This window comes from Eupeodes corollae, chromosome 1 (assembly GCF_945859685.1).
Source record: "Eupeodes corollae chromosome 1, idEupCoro1.1, whole genome shotgun sequence".
In the NCBI taxonomy this organism is placed as follows: Eukaryota; Metazoa; Arthropoda; class Insecta; order Diptera; family Syrphidae; genus Eupeodes; species Eupeodes corollae.
This window is the reverse complement of record NC_079147.1, coordinates 248,468,720-248,494,016: the sequence shown is the minus strand read 5'-3', so window position 1 is coordinate 248,494,016 and position 25,297 is coordinate 248,468,720. Positions and strand designations below refer to the sequence as shown.

The 25,297-nt window shown below is 32.3% G+C and overlaps 1 protein-coding gene across 3 annotated transcripts in view; it reads left to right on the top strand.

The window, feature by feature from the left end:
- The window catches only part of LOC129949975 (uncharacterized), a 462,937-nt gene that overhangs the window by 354,935 nt on the left and 82,705 nt on the right, over positions 1-25,297 (top strand). For all 3 annotated transcript variants that reach the window (XM_056061748.1, XM_056061732.1, XM_056061739.1), the window contains 5 exons: positions 12,984-13,315; positions 13,390-13,981; positions 14,058-14,115; positions 20,561-20,680; positions 20,742-20,947. In XM_056061748.1, the coding sequence (XP_055917723.1) occupies positions 12,984-13,315; positions 13,390-13,981; positions 14,058-14,115; positions 20,561-20,680; positions 20,742-20,947 (1,308 nt within the window). The remainder of the gene's footprint in view (positions 1-12,983; positions 13,316-13,389; positions 13,982-14,057; positions 14,116-20,560; positions 20,681-20,741; positions 20,948-25,297) is intronic.

Below are 25,297 nucleotides of genomic sequence, written 5' to 3'. Positions count from 1 at the left end.
TTAGTTTTTTGTCTAAGACAAGACCTAGGTATTTAGCTTCGTCTGAGAATTTTAATTGGATTCCTTTAATATAAGGAGGGTTGACATGTGGAATTTGTATCTCCTCGAAAATAAGACCAGATCGGTTTTGTGTGGGTTAACACTCAGTCCACACCGATCAGCCCAAAGTATTAGTCTGTCCAAGTCATTTTGTAAGAGTTCTTTCAGGATATTAAGATGCTTTCCTGAAACTGCTATAGCAACGTCGACCGCATAGGCTATCAATCTGAAACCCTCCGCATCCAGACTAGTTAGGATTTTATTCACCACTAGGTTCCAGAGGAAAGGGGATAGAACACCACCTTGCGGTGTCCCTCTACTAACGAATCGTCTGCTAGAAGAGTTGCCCAGTTTTGAGTTAATTATTCTGCTAGTAAGCAGTAAATGAATTAACTCCCGAAGCGAACTCTCTACATTTAGAGATGTCAAGGAAAGCAACCATAGTGAACTCTTTATGATGGAGGGAATATTCGATGGTGCGTACTAAAGTGTGTAACGCTGTTTCCACCGATTTACCTTTACAGTAGGCATGTTGAGACGAAGACAGAAGTCTTGTATCGATACGTGCCCTTAAATGGATATCAATTAATCTTTCCAAGGTCTTAAGAAGGAATGATGATAGACTTATAGGTCGTAGATCTTTAGGATTGACTTGCGAGCATTTACCTGCTTAAGGTAAAAAAAAACAACTTTAACTTCTGTCCATGCCGAGGGAACATGGACCAGGTAAAGACAGCTGGTAAAAATTGCCTCAAGGATTAGTGCAATTATATCAGAAGCCTTTTGTAATTCGGCTGGTATTATTTCATCTGGTCATGCAGCTTTAAATGGTTTGAAGCTGGTGAGAGCCCATTGTAGCTTATCCTTTATGATCAGACCTTGTGGATATGAATTAACATAAATTAAATAATTTTAAATTAACATAAATCCACTGAACCTAAACTATTATTACTAAGTACTTAAAAATGTTAAGTACTAGTACTTTCAATTACTCAAGTAGTTTTTTATATTGCTGTGATACTTTAAATAAAATTCAATTTCTTTTCTACTTAAAAAGTTATTAAAAAGATAAGTACTTTCAAATATGGTTTGTACTTTGTAAACACGAACGCTTTAAATTTGAAAGTTCCGACTACATCAGGTTAAATTTTTTCAAAGAGCTTAAACTTTTTATTGCATTTAATATATTTTTTGTCATATATAACAGGAATAAATTATGTTTCCCAATTTTACACTTAAAGCTTAATATATTATTCAAAATGGATAGCTGTTACTTTGATTCATTTGAAGTGCTTTAATAATTCAAAGTACAATCTTGAGAAATTTAATTCTTTTTGTACTTGGAAAGGAATCTAAGTACTAGATCGGAATTGAAGAATTGGAAAGGAACTCAAGTTCCTTATTTGACGAAAAAAAATATAACACCAACAAAATTAAAAAGGAATCGAAAGACACAAGTACAAGTCTCTTAACTGGTACTTAAAATTTTCAAGTACAGGTAAAAAAGAACATAAAACATCTACAATTCATTGATACTTTGTACTTTTAAGAGCAAAAGAAATTAAAAAAGATAGTAGTATTCAAAAACAAGAACAAGTACCATTGAACTGTTCTAATCTTGCTTTAAGTATTAATATCAAGTTATCGGTACGCACTACCAAAATAAAATAATTATACTTAAACATTGACCTTAAAGCCAAAATTCAAAAGTCTTCGATAGTGGTTCGTAGACATGGGTGTTCTAAGGAGACTTATGTGATATAAATTCGTCTAAGTCTTCAAGTTAGTCTTGAAAACTAGCTCTTTTAATATAATTTAATAAACTAAGCTCGGTACGATGTCGTCAGTATTAATTTATCATAGACCCTTGTGATTAGATTCAAGTTGAAGGAAAAATCATTTTAGCAAAATATTTCACTTTGTAATTTATAAAATTTGATTCATTTTTCATTTTTGTTGTTTTAGAAATGAAGTTCAAGGTAAAAAATGGTTTCTCATAACATAAAGCGAAGAAATTATGTAAATCGAGTCAAGTTAACTTAACTATACTTGAGTCTCTACAGACATGGGGGCTAAAATATCCTCCTTCCCATTGTGTTGTCTTTTCACAATCTTCATCTCCTTTCCATTAAGTTGCACGTGTCTCTATCTATCCTGAAGTAATTCCGCCTTTAAAATGTGCGACCTTCCATTCTTGGGTATACAGAGTACAGACAGATATGATAAGAAACCATTCCAAAAAATATTTTCCAACCAATGTCCTTCGAATTTTATAAAATTCAACAGCTACAAAATAAACTACCGTCCTTCACCCTAAACTTTATTCAATGATGTTTAATGGTAAAATCTCACCCTCTGCCAAAAAATTTTATTCAACTTGACATTGCTATGCTATGCACTGTACAAAATTAAATACCCCAACATAAAATTTAGGTCAAAACAGACATAACTCCTGAAAAACCAAAAAGTGATTATTCTCTTCTTTTTTTTTTTCATTAAACTTTTCCGTCAGGTTAGGTATATGAACTTCTGTATATGAATATGTTGGAGACTGGAGAGCTTGCTTTTTACAGAAATTCCATTTTTTTGGGATAAAAACTGACCGCTATCAATCTCAGGAAACATAAGAGGAACTTTTGTTTTTATTGTTCATTCATTTTTATGTTCGAATTATTTTCACATTAAAATGCAAGCTTAAACGGAGAACTCTTTAATGATTTATTTCATACTTTTGTAATTTATCAAGACGATTTGTGGAGAAAAGTGGAAGCAAGAATATAAAACGAAGACAACGATTTAAAGGACGATGAAATGACGACAACAGCATTGTGACACATATCCTTGAAAATTGCAATGGAAACTTCTAATATAACCCTACATTAGATTCGAATTATAACATAAACCTAGGAAAGAGGAAAACTTTTACAGGGTGGACTTCTTGAAATTGGTTGTGTTTTTGACATTTGAGAAAAAATTATGCCACATAATTGGAGTCGAATTAGATTATGACAGTTGTGTTAAGATCAACTGACAGCTCTGGCATATTCACAATGGAGACTATAGTGAATAAAATGTCCCACCTTCCAAAAAAAGAAATGTAATAAGTAAAAAGCAAAATTTAAACTTACAAGAAAAAGTGCAAAAGTGTTATCATAGCATTTCCAAATTTCGTCAAAGAAAGAAGTTCCGAGGGAAATTGCTTTCATGATAGACCTAATGGTTCGTGTCACCAATGTCACCATTTTTACCGTTATTTTGCTATCTAGCGTATTATGAGTATAAATATAACTTTGAGTGTGCAGTTAAAACAGCAAGTTTCCTAACGTGTTTTTTACAATTTTCCTCACTAATTGAGTTTGCTTAATATTTTACTTTTTTTACTCCAACGAAATACGTCAAATGTTGAATAATTCTTTTTAACTAGAAATGATATATCATAACCAGTGTTCGAGAAACAATCAATCATTGATTGCTTTGGTTAGGTTACCGAACGCGTCCAAATAATCAAAAAAGGGAGTGTTTGGTAACTTAAGCTATCTTACAGGTACACATTTTTTCTAAATGTCTTGTAATCGTGTCAATTGACTTTTTCTATGAGAATATTTCCACAAATGTCATTGTCATATATGTATTTTCAATCACGCCATGAGACTTTTAAATCACAAGATGTTGTTGTTGTCTGTTGGAAAATTTATGCTTTGAAAAATTCAGAGATTTACTTATTTTCAGAAAGAAACAGCATTTTTCGTTTTCTCTGTCAAAACTCTGAACATACAGTTTCTCCATTATCCCCTACAGCACATTGCAAATAAAAAGGAAACAAACACAAACAGTCTTTTACTTCTGTGTTGAAAAAATCTATTACGTCGTTCGAAAAACTTTTTAACAATCTAAGAAACATAAAATGGCCAAAATTCTTCATTGTCATTATTATGTAAATGTCTCTGTCGATTATCTTTCGATACATAAAAAGTAGTAGAACAACTGTCAAAAAAGAGAGAACGGTTAATTCTAGCTTGTTAAACAATTTGAAGTTTCGAATGAACGTAAATATGTTAAGTATCTAGTAACTCCCGAAAAGTTAAATTAATTATAAATTTATTTTTTAACTAAAGTCAAATTTCTATCAAAGTTTTTTTTGTTAACATTTCAAAAATGCAAATTTCTAACCATTCTAGTCCAATTTTGACACAAAAACAATCGAACGGACCCAATTTGTTTCATTACTTTTGTGCAAGTATCTCAACAATTATCAAACAGATCTTTCTCAAAGAACTTACTTCAATTACTTAAAGCTTAAATCTTTGTTCAGTTCCCCGTATCGAACAAAATTGCCAATTTATTAATCTCCTCTCGACCTGTTTGATAACAATAACTAAATAAATCAACAAACTCCAATGGCGGATCCAATCCAAATCTCTCAGCTGTCAACTTTTAAATTGACAACAGGGGCCTGATTATGGGATTCGTTTTGCTAGCGAGTTTGCCATTTTTCAATTATTGCTTTCGCCGTCACCTTCTTCGTTTTTAATTAACGAATTCTAAGGCGAATATGAAATGTCACAATATTTGTTGGCGAGTTGAAATCCGACAGTTTTTTTTTGGCGGATTCACAGGCGAAAGTGTTTATTATTTTGCACTGTTTGATTTCGTGGATTCTTTTTTGATTGTAATTATATAAAAATGTGAGTTAGCTTTATTTTAATTTTCTTATAATTTGTCCACAATAAAATATAAAATTTTAAAATTCATTCATTCTCCTGGACACCTGTCATCTTTAGGATTCCCGGTATTCCTCAAATTTCTCCCTTTCAGACTAAATATACACCACCATTCTATTTTTTAAATTTCACAAATTCTATCAAAACAAAACAACAAGCTGTCAAACCAAAAGTGTCAAATCGCTGGAATATGGGAAGAACTATTTTCGCTTTGCCGCGAATTCGTTAATAAGGAAATTTCGAATTGAATACGATCCGCCGAGAACTTCGTAATCAGGCCCAGATTTGTGAACAGTGGAACAGAACTTCCAATTGTTCATGAAACTAAATCATGGAAATGAACAAGTTCAACCGACTGCCCAAATTGAATTTTCGTCCAATTTTGCCATAGATGACAGCTGAAATCAATGTATTCAGTAACAACTTAAGTTATATGTCAAAATTTGTGAAACAAATCAGTCAATCTGATATTTTTAACCAAATTCATACTGTCAAATTTTGAAATGGAAATACCCTGTGATATTGATTTACAAATTAATGTCCTAGTTATGGGAAAATTCCACAGTACTTAAAATAATGTGATTCCCACTTGTTGTGTTTCCTTTTTTTTTGTTTTTGTTATTCTCAAATATCCCTGACGCTCCCTGTGCGTCATAAAAAATATAACAAACAAACAAACCTTAAGACAAAAACTTCTTATGGAATGAGTGGTTAAGATATTTGATTTGCCAAGCTATGGTAATAGGTGAGGGGACTGGGCGGACGGATGTGTCAGACACACTAATAATAATGTAAACAATCCAAGGTGAGTCTATAATATTTTCCAACTTAAATTCAACTGGCGCCAATGATGTATTCATACATTTTTCTTCATTCAAACGCAAAGACTATCATCTCTAAAGATGACATTTTGTTTATTATCCTAGAAAAATCCCACCGTCTGAATTTTCTCAATATACTTATCATGTGAGGTCAATGAATTCAATGTAATTTTACACATAACAATAAAAATATGAATTCTTTTTCAATCAAAAATTCTTCTTATAAAAACAAAACAAAAAAAATAAGGTTATGGATTTTTAAAAATCTAGGAATGTGCTAAAGATATCTTCCTTATATAATCTTTAATCTTAATGTCAGAACGCATATTTTTCTTCTTCACTTCTGCAATGTTGCAAAAATGAATTATATACTTTAAAAAAAAGTGTTAAGTGAAGTCTTAATTTAAGCTATTTTTTAAATTTTGTCGAAAGAAGAAAACAAAATGATAGCTACTTAAAGAATTTGGCTGCAATTTGTTAAGAGATTGTTTTTCAAATTTTAAAAAATAAGAATTAAATTTATGATGAGTTTTTTTTTTTTTTGTTTCTTGAGAAAATGCAATTTATTGCTTTTGAAGTTAACATTTTTATTTTATTAATAAAAATAGCAACTATACGTTTATGTGCTGCACGAGCCATCAGAAGAATTTTAATGGGATTACAATTTTTGTTGATGTTTGTTAATAAATGCATTAAATTCCGAAAGTAATTATAGCAAAATATATTATGGAGAAATGAATCTATCAGTAATAAATTTTATATCTCAACAATTTTTGAATTTCCATTTCTTAAGTGCAAAACAATATTATGTAATTTTAATCATTTTTGCTTTTTAATCGTTTGACAGTTACTCAACATTTTTGATAATTATATTTTTGGAATTATTTTTCCGCATTCGTAATTTACTTGAAAATTTCCATTGGTAACACTGTTTTCAATGACAGCTGATTTGACAATCACGTCATTTTTATTTAGTTGTCTGTTATCTTGTAGAATGTATGTTTTTGATGCTATTCATTTCGAACGACGACATAAGGGACTTGAAAGTTAACCAAGTTTCTGGTATCTGATTGGCCTGCTGCCAAAAAATTACCTTCCAATTAAGGCAACTTTAATGGAATGTTGACTGGAAAGTTAGTCGAGAAAAATCTCCCTCACTATCAAGTCAAGTCTACTTCTGTCAAAATGACATTTGATAATTTTTTTCATTCAACTGCTAGCTGAACTTTATTGCTCTGTGATTTATTTATTTTCTGCACAACTTCATTTAATGCTTCCTGTAAAAGCTTTCTTGTCAATTTAGAAAAGAAATAACTAATATTTCTTTACAAATTTATACAAATCGTGGTGGACTTGAAGCTTGCATGAGGAGTGTTTTGAAGACAGTAATTTTGATGGTACTTTTTGTACTATGAACTGTAAGGAGAGATTCTCGAAGTTAAGTTCTGAATTTTGAAATTCATGACGTTTTAAAAACTAACTAGTTGCTTTAATCAAAATTTACGTTCAAAGAATTTGACTGGAAATGAACTCCTTATATTGGTTGAACCTGCCCAATGTTCGTGCTAGAAAATCACTTCACAATTTGGATTTAAAACTGACATCTGTTGAGTTTGGCGTTTAAGTTGCCACTTTCGTACTGTCATCTTTTGATATGTGACAAGTTATGTTTTCTGTGCCCGGGATTAAGTGTCAGTGATAATGTTTTATGGGTGTTTATCATAAAATAACACACGTCAAATTAACTTTTTAAATACATCAAATTTTCTATTTGAAAAAAGTTCAATCCAGGGAAATTTTATATATAAAAAAATCACATTTAGATCAATATTCCGAAATTTACTTCATTCAAAATATGTTTTTCTTTGAAACTTGGATTTCCCGAAATTTTGTCTTCCACCTTTAGAAGGCTTAATAAATCTTATATCTAAATCAATTTTCACCTTAACTATAACTATAAATAAATAAAATAAAATAATTATGTTCGATTCTTCATAACCAACAAAAAAAAACACAAGAAAATTAAAACACAAAACTAGAAGAAAAAAAAACATTGACCTCAATTTCTAATTCCTAAGCTTCTATATATGAACGCAGTAAAAACAAATAAGCGCAGATGCTTTTTTCTGAGTTTAAAGCAATTTGTATGAAATAAACATTTTCATGTTTTCTTTTTATTTTTGCAAAAAAAAAAATAAAGAAAAATCACATAGAAGCTTCAATAAATATTCGTCTACATCAACAACAATTGTTGTACCCCCAGCAAAAATTGTGTAGGCGTTGAAGTTCGAGAGACATAGTCGCTTAAGATTTTTTGAGATATGTACATACATTAGTATATATATTTTCAAAAGATTCAGTTTCCTTTGATTATAATGTTTTGTTTTTCCTGGTATCCACTTTAAAAAGGTGTAAAAGAGTGCGTTTTTTTATTGAGTGTTTCTACTCGATTCTGCTTAAAACTAAATTAATAGTAACGCCAAAATAATAGAAACATTTGTAGAATAATCTTAAAAAGTAAAATTTTTGGAAGGAATTGAAATCTGGGATTGATTTTGAAATTATACTTATAATTATAAAAATAAGATGGGACTTTTAACAGGATAAGAACGCCAAGTAAGGGATTTTCGAAAAAGGACTTGACAGCTTACTCAAACGGAGAACGTACTTCCGTCCCTTCAAATTGTCAATCGGCTACAATTCTTTATCTTGTATTGGTGTAAATTTACCTCAAAATATGTCAACATCAGGGTCTGAGCGATGACAATTTCTTGAGAACGCCTAGGATTTGACTGATTTATATGGTTTGTTCCCGAAAGGGAGTGACACTTTTACTAAAATTTTCGCACTTGTCGACTGGATTTAAAGCATCTAAAAGTTGTAGTCACCATTTCCAAATTTTCGGTAGAAAATTTTTTAATTTTTAGATGTTGCTTTTTTGTACAATAAAAATTTTGATTTTACTGAATAATGGAAGTTTTCTAAAAACAAAAGTTGAAAAATTAGTCTTTGAAGAAAGTTAAGAAATAATAGAATGATTTTGTTTTCCAGATGGGAAATTAAAATTATCTTTTAATGCCTGGAAAACCTTGGCCGTAGCCGGGATTAAAAACCAGGATCTTTTATGATAACAAAATTACAATTTGAGATTTTGAGAAGTTGAAATTTTGACAGAAGGTCAAATCTCTATAAAAATGTATGACAAAAATAAAGTACGGATACAAAACATCACTCCCAGAAAATTTTCGATACAAAAAAAAAAAACAATAAATACTTCCCGTAGTACCGGGAAAACAGAATTTTGAACGCTAAGGTCAAAAGTACAAACTCTCAGACACAGAAAAAGAAGGAAAAATAAATAAAACAACAATATTCTACAAAAAAAAACTTAGCTTTTCAACTTGAACTACACATAGCAGCTGTCGTAGTTCTTCCTCAATTTTCGCCTTACAGCAAAATCTTGAACACAAAAAACTTCTTAAAAAAAAAAACTATTAAAAAAATTTTGTTGACTGATTCTTTTTACAAAATTTATTTTCCAATTGTCTTGTTGGTTCGGACGCAATCCAAAAAAGAAAGAGCCATTATCAAGGCGAGCTTGACCCTTCCATCTAATTGCCCTCAGGCAATCTTCTCTGATCTTATGCGTATTGAACGGTATGTTTCGGTCCCGCAACTTCCTCCGTCTATAAGGCTGAAATGTGTGACCGAGAAAACAGGTATCGTTTATCGCAACTCGTAAACGAGGTGATATGCTCACCCAGTAGCTCAGTGAATGAGTTCAGCTCTTATTCGTCGAACCCATTCCAGCTAAGACTCTCTGGAAAATCGTGTTGAATTCCTCGCATCACCAAATCTTTACACGCACTTTATTTCGGTTGAGGTAAAACTACTTCCTCCCGTGTTGAGGAAAGCCAATAGCCAAGCCTATAATTAAAATTAAAGTTATTTGTTGATTTTCTATCGGTAATCCTTTATGATAGGCCCTCGGCCATACTATGTTAAAGTTGGGGTGACTTTACTACACACATTGTTGGGCATGGGTATCATCTTCATGCCTTTTCCGATTTGTTAAGCCAATATGTAGACCAGCCCTCGCACAGCTCGTTGGTGTGGGCCCCTTTCGAACACTTTGGTAAGACCTGTTGAATTTTTTTCCCCAAAATGATAGAAAAACAAGTCACTAGCTGATGGTCCAGGTTACTACTGAACTCTTCCAGAATTTCGTGGCCGTAGTCATAATTTTTAAAGAGTGGTTAGCAAATAGGAAGATGAAACTTTTTGTGGTAAAATTTACCGCAACAGTATTCTCAATACCGGTGGCATGATGGTTATTGCGTTAAACTGCCATGCCAGAGGTCTTGGATTCGATCCCTATCTGTACTATCTAAAGTTTATTTCACGGATACTGCCGGTTGCGGGGAATTCTAAAATCCGTGAAATACAATAAATCACAAAATCAATCGGATTATAAAAATGTTAGTAATATACGTAAAGATTTTGGCATTCTTAGTAAGTTTCTATATAAAGCTTATATCTTGAATATTGAAAGCAATATCAAAAACAACAGTAAATTGTTTTGGTCGTTTGTCAATTCTAAAAGAAAATCGATAGCGATTCCAAATACCATGTTATTCACAGGTGTTGAATCGTCGAATTTAGATTCCATAGTCTAATAGTTTTGGACCAGGTGGCATTCCTTCGGCAGTTTTAAAAAATTGTTGTGATTCCATCTGTGCTCCTTTACTAAGCATGTTCAACAAGTCCCTCCAAGAAGGTATTTTTATTGATTAATGGAAACTTTCTTACTTGGTCGATATGCACAAATCAGGTTCTAAAAATGATGTAGAAAATTATGGGGGTATTTGTAAACTCTCCGCAATTCCCAAATCGTTTGGAAAGCATGGTGAAAATAAAGCTTGATTTTTTTACAAGTGAATATTTATCAGAAGTACACATGGTTTTGTTACCAATTTAACTTATTTCACCTCGTATGCCACTAATGCTATGGAACAAACATTTCAATTAAACGCTGTATACACTGACTTTAGTAAAGCCTTTGATTCTGTGAACCACCAAACACTTCTGTAAACACTTCTGAAAAAACTAACTCTCACTTTCTTCGTTGGTTATCGTCATATTTATCTTGTAGAACACAACAAGTTAAGATTGGAGATACATACTCGAAGGAAATTCAGAATACATCAGGTGTCCCGCAAGGTAACCACCTAGGTCCGCTCCTTTTCATAATGTTCGTTAACGATATTGTCTCGGTCTTTAATTATTGTGAATGCTTTTTATATGCAGACGACCTGAAAATATTTTCAAAAGTTTCGAGTTTGGACGATTGTCAACTTATGTAATCTGACATTGGTTCTTTATCAAATTGGTGTCATATCAAGAGCCTTGAATGGAATATCAAAAAGTGTAACACGATTTCTTTTTCCAGAAAATCTCATATTTTTTTATTCTATTTTTAACCCATTTGTCTGTCCTTTCATTCACTAAGTCTTTGGACTTAACGAAGGGTTTCTATTTTCGATTCGCTGAGTAAATGTATCACTTTGCGGCATTCTATTACTATTTTTGATTTTAGATCATTTGGTATTATAATTTGGGATGTAATCGTTCCATTTTCTCTCTATACACACCTGTCAGTTATGTTTTCAATGATCGCTATAATTTCAATGATTGGTTTCAGTGATCTTAACCGTTTTAATTGGTCCCAAAATCAAACGTTCCTATTTGTTTTTTGAACAGCCTTTCATGAAGCCGGCAGCAAATAAACTCCAAAATCTTGATATCAAACATTAATATTAAAAATTACAAATTAACAATAATTACAAATTAAGATGTGTTGCCTTGCAAAATTTCTTAAAACATTTCTACCCAAAAACTAAATTTTGTTTCTATTATTTCGGCCATAGCTGTAATTTCAAAAAAAATCTATCTTAAAGATCAATCATTCAAAAAAAATGTGTTGCCTTGTTTCTGTGAAACTAAAAACTCACAAGTGATAATACATATTCTCTACACCCATTTATTTACTTTCAAACATACATATGTACATATGTACATACATATGTACATATTTACATAAATTCATTATATTGTTTTTATTAAAAAAGGCAACCGACACTTTTTCTCTCATATCAGACAACGACCTTGCGTGTGAGGTCTTCTCATCCATTAAACAAAATAGTTGCTTCGTTATGCTAAACTCTTATGGGACTATTGATAGCTTCAACCCTTTCTCTAAAGAAATAACACAACACAAAATAAAAAAAAAAAAAAACAATGAAAAGACTCATGTGGCGGCGATAAATAGATGAAAGATAAAACTCTATTACTCGCATAGTAAATCAATATCTCACTTTTTTCCAATTTCCTTCCGGATGTAGAGCCATCATGATAGATAAACGGTATCCGAATGAACTATTTCTATTGACAGCCATCTATTATGCCGGATATTAATTACACAAATTGAATAGCTACTTTCACTCACCATCATACATTCAATATACAACGAATGCCCGCAGACCCAGTTTTCCGTTTAGCCCCCCAAACAAATAGGTTTAGGTGTTGTACTGTTGGACTGTTGTACAATTATTATTATCCTCACTTGCCCTCGAAAAGGAAGAATAAATTTTTCCACAACTGATGTAAATTTCCTTGAAAACTTTCCCATCCTGAGTTGGTTCTTGCTTCTTGGCTGGTTGGCCAGACTACACTCACTTGGTACCTAAAAAGCTAAAAAAGTTGGGTTCGGTTTTCTATGTCTTTTTTTATATACCTACACTCTATAACACTTAAGGTGAGAGTGCAATCATCATCACTCGTCTTGTTCTTCCTTCTTCTCCTCATCCTCGTCCTCTTTCTCTTCGTCATCATCATCTACTTCTACGTCTAGAATAGAACCCCTATTGCGTCTGGGGTGGTTGGAAATGTAGGACACTTGACTTGTATGATGTCTAGGCTGGGCCGACAGTTTGAATATTAAGACCGTTAAGGCAACAGGTGTATTAATATTTTCCACTTTTCTACAAAATAAATTAACAATTTGCAACGTTAAATCCTCTCACAGGCATTTATTTTAGAACTTTTATTTCGTACTTAAAAAAATAAACTGAAAAAAAAAATACCAAAGTGCCCGCTCCTCTAGAAGCAGCGTAAAGAAACACCATCATAATGAAGAGCAAAATACGTTACACAAGGAGTAAGAGTTTCAAGGAGATCCTTGGTTATAACTATGATAAGTAAGTTTGAATCTTAGCTGAAAAAATTGCTGTGATGTGTTGTTTTTTTTTTCTTTCAATTCAATTTATATTTTTTAAAACAAACATAATTATTAAATTTTATTAAAAAACATATTTAACTTTTAAATTTTGTTTTACTTTTTTAGTGATGACCAACCCGATTTGGGATTATCCAATTCCAACTATACAGCGAGCTCTAATTCTAGTCTATCATCTGGGGGTGGTTCTGAGAGCCCAAGTACCTCAATGGAGCAAGTTGGTGGTCCAGTACAGATTCCAACAACAATTACAACACACATTAGTAATAACACAAATGTTACTAATCAAGCACATAATTCAGTTACTGGACCCAAACCATGGGTTGATAGTGATGACGATGATGATTTAGCAAATGAAGTTGACTGGAGTTCGAATATTGCAGCTGAAGTGTTGGCAGCACTTACTGATGCAGAGAAAAAACGCCAGGAAATTATAAACGGTAAGTCCTTATAATTTGTCTTTTTAGTCCAAAATTGTTCTAATCAAAAATGTCTACAAATGTTTACTTTACAGAAATCTATCAAACAGAACGAAGTCACGTTCGTACCTTAAAACTCCTGGAGGGTATATTTATGCGACCACTCCAAGAGTGTGGCGCATTGCCGCACGATCATTTGCATTTACTATTTCCGCCTGCCTTACTATCGCTCAAAGAACTCCATAGTTCATTTGAGCAAAAATTAAAAATGCGACGTTTAGAGCATAATCATATTGTCCAACATGTTGGTGATTTATTGGCTGGTATGTTCGATGGTCAATCGGGTGAGGAGCTACGCGAACATGCTGCAAAATTTTGTGCACGTCAACAAATTGCTCTCGAAGCATTAAAAGAGAAACGACGCAAAGACGAAAATCTCCAAAGATTTCTTACCAAAGCTGAAGCTAATAAAGCCTGCAGACGTTTGCAATTAAAAGATTTACTACCAACTGTATTGCAACGTTTAACCAAATATCCATTGTTGTTTGAGAATTTATATAAAATAACAAAACGTGTGGTGCCCGATGATCATGAGGAAGCTGAAGCTGTGCAACGTGCTTTGGATTATTCGAAGAGGATATTAGTTGATGTAAATCAGGCTGTGAAGACCGCTGAGGATGCACACAAGTGAGTTTTTATATTTTTTGTTTGTAGCATTTTGTATATTTTGGGGATTTTAATTCGAATTTCATTCTCTTCATAGATTGCAGACAATACAGCGGAAATTAGACAGGTCAACATTTGACAAAGAGGAATTTAGAGTAAGTATTTAAAATTGTATATAAATTTATATTACATTAAATAATAGGTAGGATTCATTACATTAAAATTGAGCAATCAAAAGGTTCTCCATTTTTCCATAATTTTCTTAAAACCTAGAGACTTCCGTATTCTCAAGAATATAAATTAGAGTTCTTTTACAAATTTTTCATATTTTTTTTTTAAACTCTGATGACTGCTTTTATGAATTTCAATGCTCAATTATTCTTATTTCAAAATTAAAATGTGTTTTTTAGAAGGAATACAAAGCTTATTTGACTCTTAGATTATGAATTCTTAAAACATTTTATTCTACTGCTCTGTTAATCAGACGTTTATCCTACAAATATAAGCTAGCCAAATGTATTGTATATAAAACTAACCTTAAAGGTTTAAATCGATTATTATACAAAATAAGTTCTGATTCATAGCTATCAACTTCTTTAGAATCGAAATCAAAGCGCAATTATGAATTTATTACCATTTTTATGTCAAACAAAACTAAATAAGTTTTCTTGTTTTGAAACACATTTTTCCATTGACATTTTTCTCGCGCTATTGAATCATTTTAGAAGGAAGATCCTTTGAAAAAAACTTGCCTCGAACAGAAATTCTCTGAACTCAAAGCCAACTTTTGGTGCAAATTTGTTAACCCGCTTCCATTTGATTCTGAGAAATCGTCATCATATTATATACGATCTCGATTTTCCAGAGAGGGAAATATTTCGAGAAAATATTTTATTTTCAATAGCTCCTTAAGTCCTTGCTCATATTGAGCTTAAAGCGCCAGTTAGAGCTATCATTGAAATCTATCCGGAAGCATTTTTGAAGCGATATATGACGGTGTTTTCCTTTGAGTAGAAATGAAAATTATATACTGATCGATCAGAAATCACACAAAGAATTTTTTTGAAAAAAAAATTATTTTTCTATTTTCCGGACGGAAATTCGTTTTTCTGAACAGCTGATACTTTAATGTTCAAAAGTGAAACGAATCGTTCCACTGATTTGTGTTCCAATTTCACACAATTCCAATGACAGATTTCTGTCAGTAAAATTTGTTCGGTGGCTTTCAATCAGGAATTTTTTTTCAATAACAGAAATTTTTAATGAAAGCTATAAACGACCTTCCAAAAAAATTCCAATGTTTGTTTTCAATGATCAAATTCAATGTATCGTTGGTGTTCCAGTTTTTTAATGTTCCGATCACATTATTAAAAATATACTGATGACAGCAACAGTAAAAAAAAGTGACATTTAATTTAATCACGTAAATTTACTGATTGCTATAAACGCTCATCAGTAAAACTTTTCAGATTCCTCCTGTTTCAAATTTTACTGATAGCTATAACCGGCCTCTAAATCCTTCTATTAACTGATATAACTTTTTTAGTTATGCTTCAACTTCATATTGGGTATCAAAGTTCAGTTAAATGTGTCAAAAACTATACATTTCTTTTCAAAACTGAAATTTTAAATACAGAAACTTAGATTGAAATAAAGTGTGTGAACCATTATCCTTATCTTATCATTATTCTGCTATTTGTAAATAACGACTACAGTTCAACAAACAAGCTTCCTATTTCGCTCTTCAAGTTCTCGGTCTTTGAAACACATAACTACAAAAAAAAAATATAATACTTATTTGACTATTTTGAAAATATACACTTTGTATTAATTTCAATTTATCCCCCATTAGCCTTTACATATCTCTGTTTCGGCATTATAATGTAAAGCTTTGATGAAAGGATTCATGTAGGCAAACCATCTCTTTTTCTCAGATGCCCTCTTAGTATAAATAAATAAATTAGGTGGCGCAACAGTCCGTTGAGAACTAGAGTCTAGTGACTTACGACTTTCAACCATTACAATGTGCGAGTAATGTTGTCAGGAATGAAGTTTTAAGCCGAATCCGAACGGTTAATTTGAAAGCACTTTTCATGACATGAATTACTCTTGGAGAATTTGTCAATTCCTCACAAGAGGCAGTAACCGTGAAAACAACTTTAGATGGTATTAGCATGGATTGAACCCAAGATCTCTAGCATAACAATCCAACGCACTAACCATCATGCCACGGGAACTACGCCCTCTTATGCTCCTAAAAAAAAAAGTTTACTTTTGTCTATCATTGATATTTTGTTTTAGAATTATGTCCTGCCCAGCTCTATTTAAATTATTTCTTTTCTGTCATTACAACAACTATGTTTGTGCTTCTCGTTCATTGTTAACAATACAACTTGATTCATTTTTTCCGTCTCTCCATACTTAATTTCTCGAAATGCACGGGTGACATAATGCTTTTTAAAACCAGCTGGTTTGTGATATGGAAGTAAAATATTTAAGTTCAAAAATTATGTTATTAAACACTACGTTCTAAAATGTCTCTTGCATAAATATTCGCATTGTTTAAGTTCTTTAGGAAGTTTGTTTTCAATTTTCATAATTTTTAACTTGGATAATCTTTGCATTCTTTTAGGAGTTAAATTCAATAAATAAATAACCCATTGACCATGAAATTTATTTGGCTTATTCCAAAGTTGAGAATTTGTAATCGTTTAAAAGCTATTCCGTCTTTTAATTTTATTTATTTGACAATAAATTCTCCGAATGCTGTGGTGGTGTATTTTAAAGCTTTTAAATGGAATGCAATCCACTTCCCTTAAAAAACAACACAAATATTTTCTCAAAATTTACAAACTAAGTCTACTTTTACCAACATTACAGAAGTACTAAAAATAAATCATTGTAAAAAAATAACAAGACAAATCATTTTAATAAGTTTGATTTTTTAACCAATGAAATAATTATAAATTATTTTTTAAAAGCTATAGAATAGTTTTCAAATCGATAGTACGGTCCATATAATTTATTGTTTAAAGATTATTTCATGCGATTGTTGACCTTGATTGCGCGCCGCGGCGGCGCCTTAAATGGTCCATCCGCTTAGTCCAATTTTGTGATACTCTTTCCAACATTTCGGCCGCTATCTCACGAATAAATAATTCAATGTTGTCTTCCAATGCGTCAATTGAAGCGGGAGCGGGCTTGTCTGTATAGACTTGAACTTTAACATAGCCCCACAAAAAATTGTAAAAATTGTTAATTCGAACTATCTAGGCGGCCAACTGACCGGTCCCGAACGTGAAGTAAAATGTTCACTAAACTTGCCTCTCAATCAGCCCATTGCTGCGCGTGCTGTGTGGCATGTGGCACCGTCTTGTTGAAACCACATGTCATGCAAGTCAAGCTCTTGCATTTTGGGCAAAAAAAAAGTTGGATATCATCTCACGGTAGTGCTCACCATTCACAGTTACGTTATGATTCGCATCATCTTTGAAGAAGTACGGTCCAGTGATGTCACCAGTTCATAAACCGCACCAAACTGTGACTTTTTCTGGATGCATTGGTAGCTCTTGCAATGCTTCTGGTTGATATTCACTCCAAAATCGACGATTCTGCTTAAGTACGTACCCATTGAGCCAAAAATGGACTTCGTCGCTGAACACAAATAAATGGAAAAAGCGCGTAATGAACTAACTTAACAGAGCATTCATTTTGATGATAAAATTCAATAAATTGCAAGTGTTGTTCGTTTGTAAGACGATTCATGGTTAAACTATAGACCAAACTGAAGATGTTTGACAGTGAAACAAAACACGAAACGTGCGTCATATGTTTAAACCAGTGTTGCCAAAAAGATAATAGCTTAAAATCGTCCTTATTAAGATTTTTACAAAAACGTACTAAATGATAAAATTTTAAAATCTTAAGGGATTGGTTTAAAAACTCAATTTTTGTTTTTACAAAACTACAATTAAATCCACCAACTCAATGTGTAAAAGTACATCAATGGTTGTCAATCTTCTGCATTAAGTTTTAAGATAAACTTATTGAGTAGGTACATAAAGCGGTTTCACTTGTTCTCCCACTTTGCATTTTACACTAAAGTACACATTTTTTGTTTTACTTAGGTTTGTAGAGTTTTAAGACGGACTACAAAAACTTTCCCTTACTTTACAAAACTTTATTCGACAAAATTACAAACTTGTGCATTTTGAAAATTTCGTTGAATTCTTTAAGTGGGTGTCAACTCTTATTTTTACTATCAGATTCTTACGAAACCTTCAATTGTTTTTTGTTATAACTATTTAGGATCAAAATAACAACTTAGTATTTGATTTTTTATGTTTTGTTTTTACTTACTTATTCGTATCTTTTTCGACGATCACTTCACACAAACTTAACCGATTTCTCGTCAAAAATCGAGATCCTTGAGTTCATAAAGCTTTCAAATTGTTACAAACTTAAGATGCAAATGAAATAATAATCCCTATTAGTTTTTATTTAATAACCTTACTCAGCTCTTGCATTGAAAGCAAACAAAACTAAATTTAGGATTTAAACCGTATTAAAACTGTTGTAATAAGATTTCCAGACCTATGCATTTGCATTTTGGAGACACTTCTTACAATGTATATAATAAATACCCAGCAGCTCATATAACTCATTCCCTTTCCCTTTTTACACGGATATACAAGATTCCAGTAATTGTACCTCCTTCAATAAAAGGTGTACTAATTTTTACCAATGAAGCCAAATATCTTGGTCTGATATTGGACAACAAATTAAGTTGGAAGCCTAATATTCAGGAATGAGTTAAAAAAGCTACAGTAGTTTTTTTCCTTTGCAAGAAAGCCATAGGAAGCAAATTCCAGGTATCCATCCATCCAGAGATAAATGGGAAGACAAAAAACTCCTGGATGAAAAATGCATCCCTTTTTATACAAATGGATCCAAGACAAATGAGGAAGTTTGTAGTAGTGTGTACTCAGAAAAGCTTAATCTAAGCATCTCATTCCGCCTTCCTAATCATTGTAGCGTATTGCAAGCGTACATTTTAGCGATCAAAGAGGTTCTCTTCTGGCTAAGAGAAAACGTGATATCAACTTCTGATATCCGCATCTTCTTAGCAGTCAGGCTGCTCTTGATGGTGTCACAACCAAATTTCAAACGGCCCTCGATTGTCGATCGTCTCTTATGGAGATGGCGCAGCAATTTAACATTCACCTATGTTGGGTACCGGGATATTTTAGAGCCGATGAACTCGCTAAAAATAGAACCATCGTACCTATTACACCTGAAAGGGAGAAGATATGTAAACCGATAGCTATACGTAAACTTCTGCTAAAAGAAACAGCTTGTGCGATAGCAAACTCTAGGTTTGACAATTGACCAATATGCGCAGCCACAAAACTCATATGGCCTGACTGGACCTAAAGCGCTTCATATCTCAAAGCAGACTTCATATTAGCTCCCTAATAGGGAGATACGCAATACGACTTGGTGTAGCCTCAAATGACTTCTGCAGGATCCTTATGGACGAGGAAGAAGAGGAAACAATATCTCACCTTCTCTGTACTTGTCCTGCTCTTTTACTAAGACGTAAACTTCATCTGGAAGACTACCTTTTTGATAATCCCAGTGAACTAGCTAATAAGGAAATCAAATATCTTCTTCGCTTTATAAAAAGCTCAAAATGGTTCGACTTGTAAGAAGTAATTCTCTAGATTCATGTGGTATCACAATGGGCCTATTCTTTTGGCCTAAGTGTGTGGATTCTAAATCTGCAGCCACTTTAACCTAACCTAATCTTATTTATAAATGGATTCGTTGACGGAAATTTTATTGAAGAGAGTTGATATGGATTCTACGACCGCGTTTCCATTGATAATTTAAGCTCCAACTGTGCTCAAAGGTAGCTCATCATAATGAGAAGCCCTCAACACATTCCAACATTTTTTTAATGGATCTGACTGCAATCCATTCCATACTTTGGATAGAAGGCAAATTGCACTTCGAAGGTTAAATGCTTTAATTTTTAATTCACGTTCTGATCCCTCACATCCAACTAAGAACGCCAAAGACTTTTTGTAGTGGAATGTTGTTAAATTTATAACGTTCTGGCCCATTGGCCAATAAGAAATAAGCTCATATTAATTTGGTTCCTTTTTTTGTAGATTCTTTTTTATGTTTTTAATACGAAACATTTATGTTCATTTAACGTTTTTCACTTAAAAAGGCAAACATGTTCCTACTCTTTATTTTCATGTGAAACTAATGGTTTATTGATGAAATTGTATTTCAATCTCACGAATATCAGTTTTTAAAAAATAGGCTTTGATTTTAATTGAATAACCTTATCAAATATGTTACTGCTATAAATGTAACAACACACTCCATTGCTATTGCTATTAATTCTCTTATCTTATTTTTATTATCAATGAACACCTTAATTTTGTATTCAAATGTTGTTCACGCTAGTAATTTTCAAGACTTGTACATACATCATACATTTTTCAATACATTGTATTCAGTAATAAAGAATCAAATTCTTCATCTTTAATTCAATATTATAAAAATAATTGTTTAATTTAATCTTTTCAGAATTTGGACTTAACTCAACTTAAACTTATCCACGATGGAAGTTTAACAATGAAAAAGAATCCCGGCACACAATTGCATGGACTTCTCTTTGAAAATATGATGCTTTTGCTAACAAAACAGGTAATAATTTAATTTTTAAAAACTTAAACTTAATAATTTGATGAAATTTAATATTTTCCAGGACGATAAATATGCGTTGAAAAATTTTCAAAATATTTCCGCAACTGGAACAACCGAGGTGAATAAATTCATCAGTCCAATAACATGTTTTGATCAGCAAACTTTGGTGCGACAATCTGCGGTCGATAAGAATACATTCTTCCTTATCATAACGAAGACATCACAAATGTTGGAACTTAGAGCGCCTAGCAGTTCGGAGTGTAAAACGTGAGTTACTTTTGTTTTTGTTTAATTTATCGAAATCCCAGTCATATTTTTTCTGTAAAGCAAGGAATTAAGAATAAATTTAGAAATGATTTACATCGACGATGCACGTTTTTAATCAAATTAAATGACTACGTCTGGTTCCGTCTCGATATAAACAAAATCGTGAGTGTGAGAATTCAGAATTGATTTATCCAACAAAACATAATTAAATAATTAATTTTAAATAACCAAAGAAATTCTATCTGTCAGCAGAGATCATCATTATCTCTGTCTGTATGGTTTGTAGACAGCCAGCGTCGTTGGAGGCCGGCGGCTGCTTGCATCAATGATCCACGATCACTTAAATCATTCAAATCATTTTTACCTTTTTTCCTGACAAACAAAATAAAAAGAAATAACTGAGAGAAATTCTTTCAAATTCAAAAAAAGTACCACCATTGCAAGTTTATTGTTTTGGACGGTTCTTAGCACCAACAGAAAGGAAGGAGGTGCCCCGTGGTGGTGACAAATGAACTTAAATAATATTATTATTGGCAGTTGTCACATAGTTGACCAGAAGTAAGAGCTCTTTGTTGGAGACACATCATATAATTAATAATAACATAATCATATTATTATTAATATGAGGAATTTTATGATGATAATCATTTTTGCAAAGAAAGTAAAGAGGACACATTGACGTCAAAGGAAGTCCAAGTCGTCAGTTGTGCAAATGCAATGCAAATATTTTTCTTTTGAGAAAAATTTAAAACACACAAAAGTTCAACAATTTCTTACTTAAAATTCAAGATCAAGTTAAAAGTGAGAAAAGGAAGATCAAGAAGCTATCAAAAAGTTTGCTTTTGTTGTGATTTTGAAATTTCGAATTGATTTAAAGGTGGAGGAGGAGAATATATGCGTTGTTGAAAATGAGACATTTATTGAGTTTTGAATGACACGAATTTACCGGAAGTATAGAGGCGCATCTTTTTTGTTCTTCTTCTATTTTTCCTTGAGGGTTGTATTATAAATTTATAATTATTAGCATGAATTTATAATTATTAGCACGGTCTTAAATCCTCAAGTGCGTTTGTTGCACTTGTGGTTGCAATAAATTTTATATTTTTATTTGTCCATCATCCACACAAGAAGAAGAAGAAGTAGAATATAATTAATTTCACGCTAGACTGACCGTTTTAAATATGAAATGACTTAAGTCGTTAGTCGTGCATTGATGAATTGATATTATTATTAATTTTATTTTATTGTTATTTGTATTCTATGCCAAAGTCATTGACTTTCAGGGTTATTTTGAGGAATATGAATGAATTTTTAAAAATTCACAAAAATTCCATTAACAATATTGAACTTTTTTTGTATACATAGATACGTATGGATAAATAATTAGACTTTTTTCTGCGAAGAGTAATTCTTTATATACATACCTGGACTTTATTTTACAATAATTCTAGGATGAATTTATTAAGTCATCTTGAATCTCAATCAAATTGTTGGAATTTTTGTTTTTCTTTATTTTAATTTTTGTTTCCGATGCAAATAATAATTTGTATTCCTTATAAGTTGAACTCGTAAATGTGAGGTTTTATATTAAATGTTTTTCTCCAAGAAATAAATTAGCAACGTGGGAGATGGAAATGAACAAGAAGAGGTCTTTAATCACGCCTTAATGAAAAAATGGGTTTTCTTTGACGACTTGACAATGACTCCTGGAAAGTTAGAACTAAGAATAGACATCCGAGCTACTTTGCACGGTCTTACCTTTTGACAAGAAAATGTGATATGTAAATTTTTGTACATTTGAGTGTTAATGAAGTTGGGGGCTTATTTAGTCAAGAGTTAGAATAGTTTAGTTGCTTAATTGACAGAAAGTCGTCTTTGAACTGTATGTTCAAATTAAGTTTTCACTTGAATTCCTGAAAATTATTAATTGGGAACATTACAAAGTGTAATCCCAAGTTGTCATTACCCGTAGTAGGATTTTACACGAATAACAAAAACAATATCCGTATTTATGGATACTACCGATAAAAGTTAAAGTAGAATCTTACTACGGATGGGTTTTTTACATTTATACGAGTCTCGAATGGATCTTATGCGTTTTCGTTCTCAAATGTTGCTACTATTGATATTGCATTCGTATCTCGATGGAAGTGTTCGTTGAGTAGTTGTGCATTTGGAATCATGTGTTTTCCATAGCGAAAAAAATCAATCTGTTACTGTTGATATTATTTAGTTTTGAGCTTAGTTTTGCAAGAATAGAAAAATTATTAAGTTTTGCTATGTTTCCAGTAAAGGTTTATCTCAGTTTAGATTAAGTAAATATTTTTGGTGTTTCCACCGCACAAGAAGATTTAAAAATGATTAAGTTTGACTGCACTTTCTAATGGTTTTTCGATGTTTCTTATGTAGTACAAGTGAGATAGTTTGATTCGTCTTAAACAATGAAAAACAGAATAGTTCATCAACATATAAGAATACGCTATCTACAATGTGCAATTTTTTTTTTAACTTGATTAAAACAAAACTATATTTTTTTACACAAACATGCAAATAAACAGACCAGGCCCCCGACCGAAATCGAGCCAAATCAAGCTCATTTCAACTCGATTCTGTTATATAAAGAATTGAGACGAGCTTCAAGCTCGCTTCAATACAACATGTTAGTGTAGTAGTCTACTAACAAACCTCCTTCTTGAAGTTTTTATTTTATGTCAAAGCTGCAATTGTTAAAGGAACTATTTTTATAGAATCTCAATTTCCAGATGTTTTCTTACTATTTCTTTTCTATTTGTTTTTTTTTTTATTATTATTCTGACAGACCTTCTTTCAGTTGTAGCAATTTTTAAATACGAAAATCTGGCTATTGCCGATGCGTTTTCTTGGGAATTTTCTACTATACTATTTATAGAATGCCAAGAAAACACGGATATTGTACAAATTTCCAAAGAATTTAGCTAAGGTTAAGGTTGCTTTAGCAGAAAAACCAACACACTTAGATCAGTAGTTGGACCTTTGTGATACAACATGGATTCAAGGGTCTCCCCTACTCTTTTAACTATTGAAAACTTAAAATAACGAGTTTTTAGACAATAAAGATCGGAATTTATAATAACATAAGGAACATTATAGAAAAAGGCTCCAAAATGAAGTCTTCTTCTTTTTAATAGAAGTCCTGTCTCCTCCTCCTCTTTATCTATTAAATGCGTAACTCATTTGCAGGAGTTTCAAATCGAAATGTGCTTACTTATTTAGCAGATTCTTGTTAGCTTTGTTTTTGACTGATTAGCATCAAGTTTTGGAAAGATTCTTTGGCCAGATTAGTTTATTAATGTTCTGCGGTTACTTTATGGTACTTACCAAGTTAAAGTAGTTCCATTCATCCTCTAGTTTCCTTTAACTATCGTCCAATTGCACTTACGTTCCTACTTTCCAGGGTCATGGAAACGCTGATCAATTTTCAGCTTAAGAAATATTTTAAAGAACGGAAGCTTCTTAATGACCGCCAGTATGGCTTTCGTTGCAATATGTCCACTAATGCTAAATCCTTACATCGTTTTGGAGAAAGTAATATTATTGCACTTGATATTTCAAACGCATTTAATAGAGTTTGGCTCAAGCCCTCTTATCGAAAATGCGTGCTTTTGGTATTGATGAATCTCTTCTTTGTTGGGTTAGAGATTGCCTTTCGGACCGTTCATTTCAAGTAGTATTGAACGGGTTCAATAAAAAAAACACTGGTGTGCCCCAGGGCTCCGCTTTGTCTCCCACGCTCTTTCTTATTTTTATAAATGATCATTTGTCTGAAACTTCTAACCCAAATTGTTTCGCGGATGACAGTACTCTCAGCTTTTCATATTCGTTTTTAGATTCTCATCCTTGTTCTTCGGATGTGGTCTACCAACGGCATCGTAGGATAAGCTCATTAAATTTTGATCTTGATAGCATTATTCAATGGGGTATCAAAAACCGTGTAGAATTTAATGCTTCGAAAACTCAATAATGTCTTCTGTCATAAAAGCGTAAACCTCCCCCAATCCCACTATCCATGGGTGGTACTTGCATCGAGGAGATTGAACACTTTTTGTGGTGTGATCACATATTTGACATCGCCAAAAATTCTGCTAAGTGTTCAGGTTTTCTCCGACGATGCAAGAAGTTTTTTACCCCTTCTGATCTGGCTATAATTTACAAACCTTTTTTCGTCCAAAACTTGGGTATAACTCTCATATTTGGGCTAGTGCTCCAATAACGTACTTGGGTCTTCTGAATAGATGTGAAAAATAGCTCTAAAAATGATTGGAGATCGTTCTCATACCGAGACATTTGCTTTTCTTGAACACCGCCGCAAGG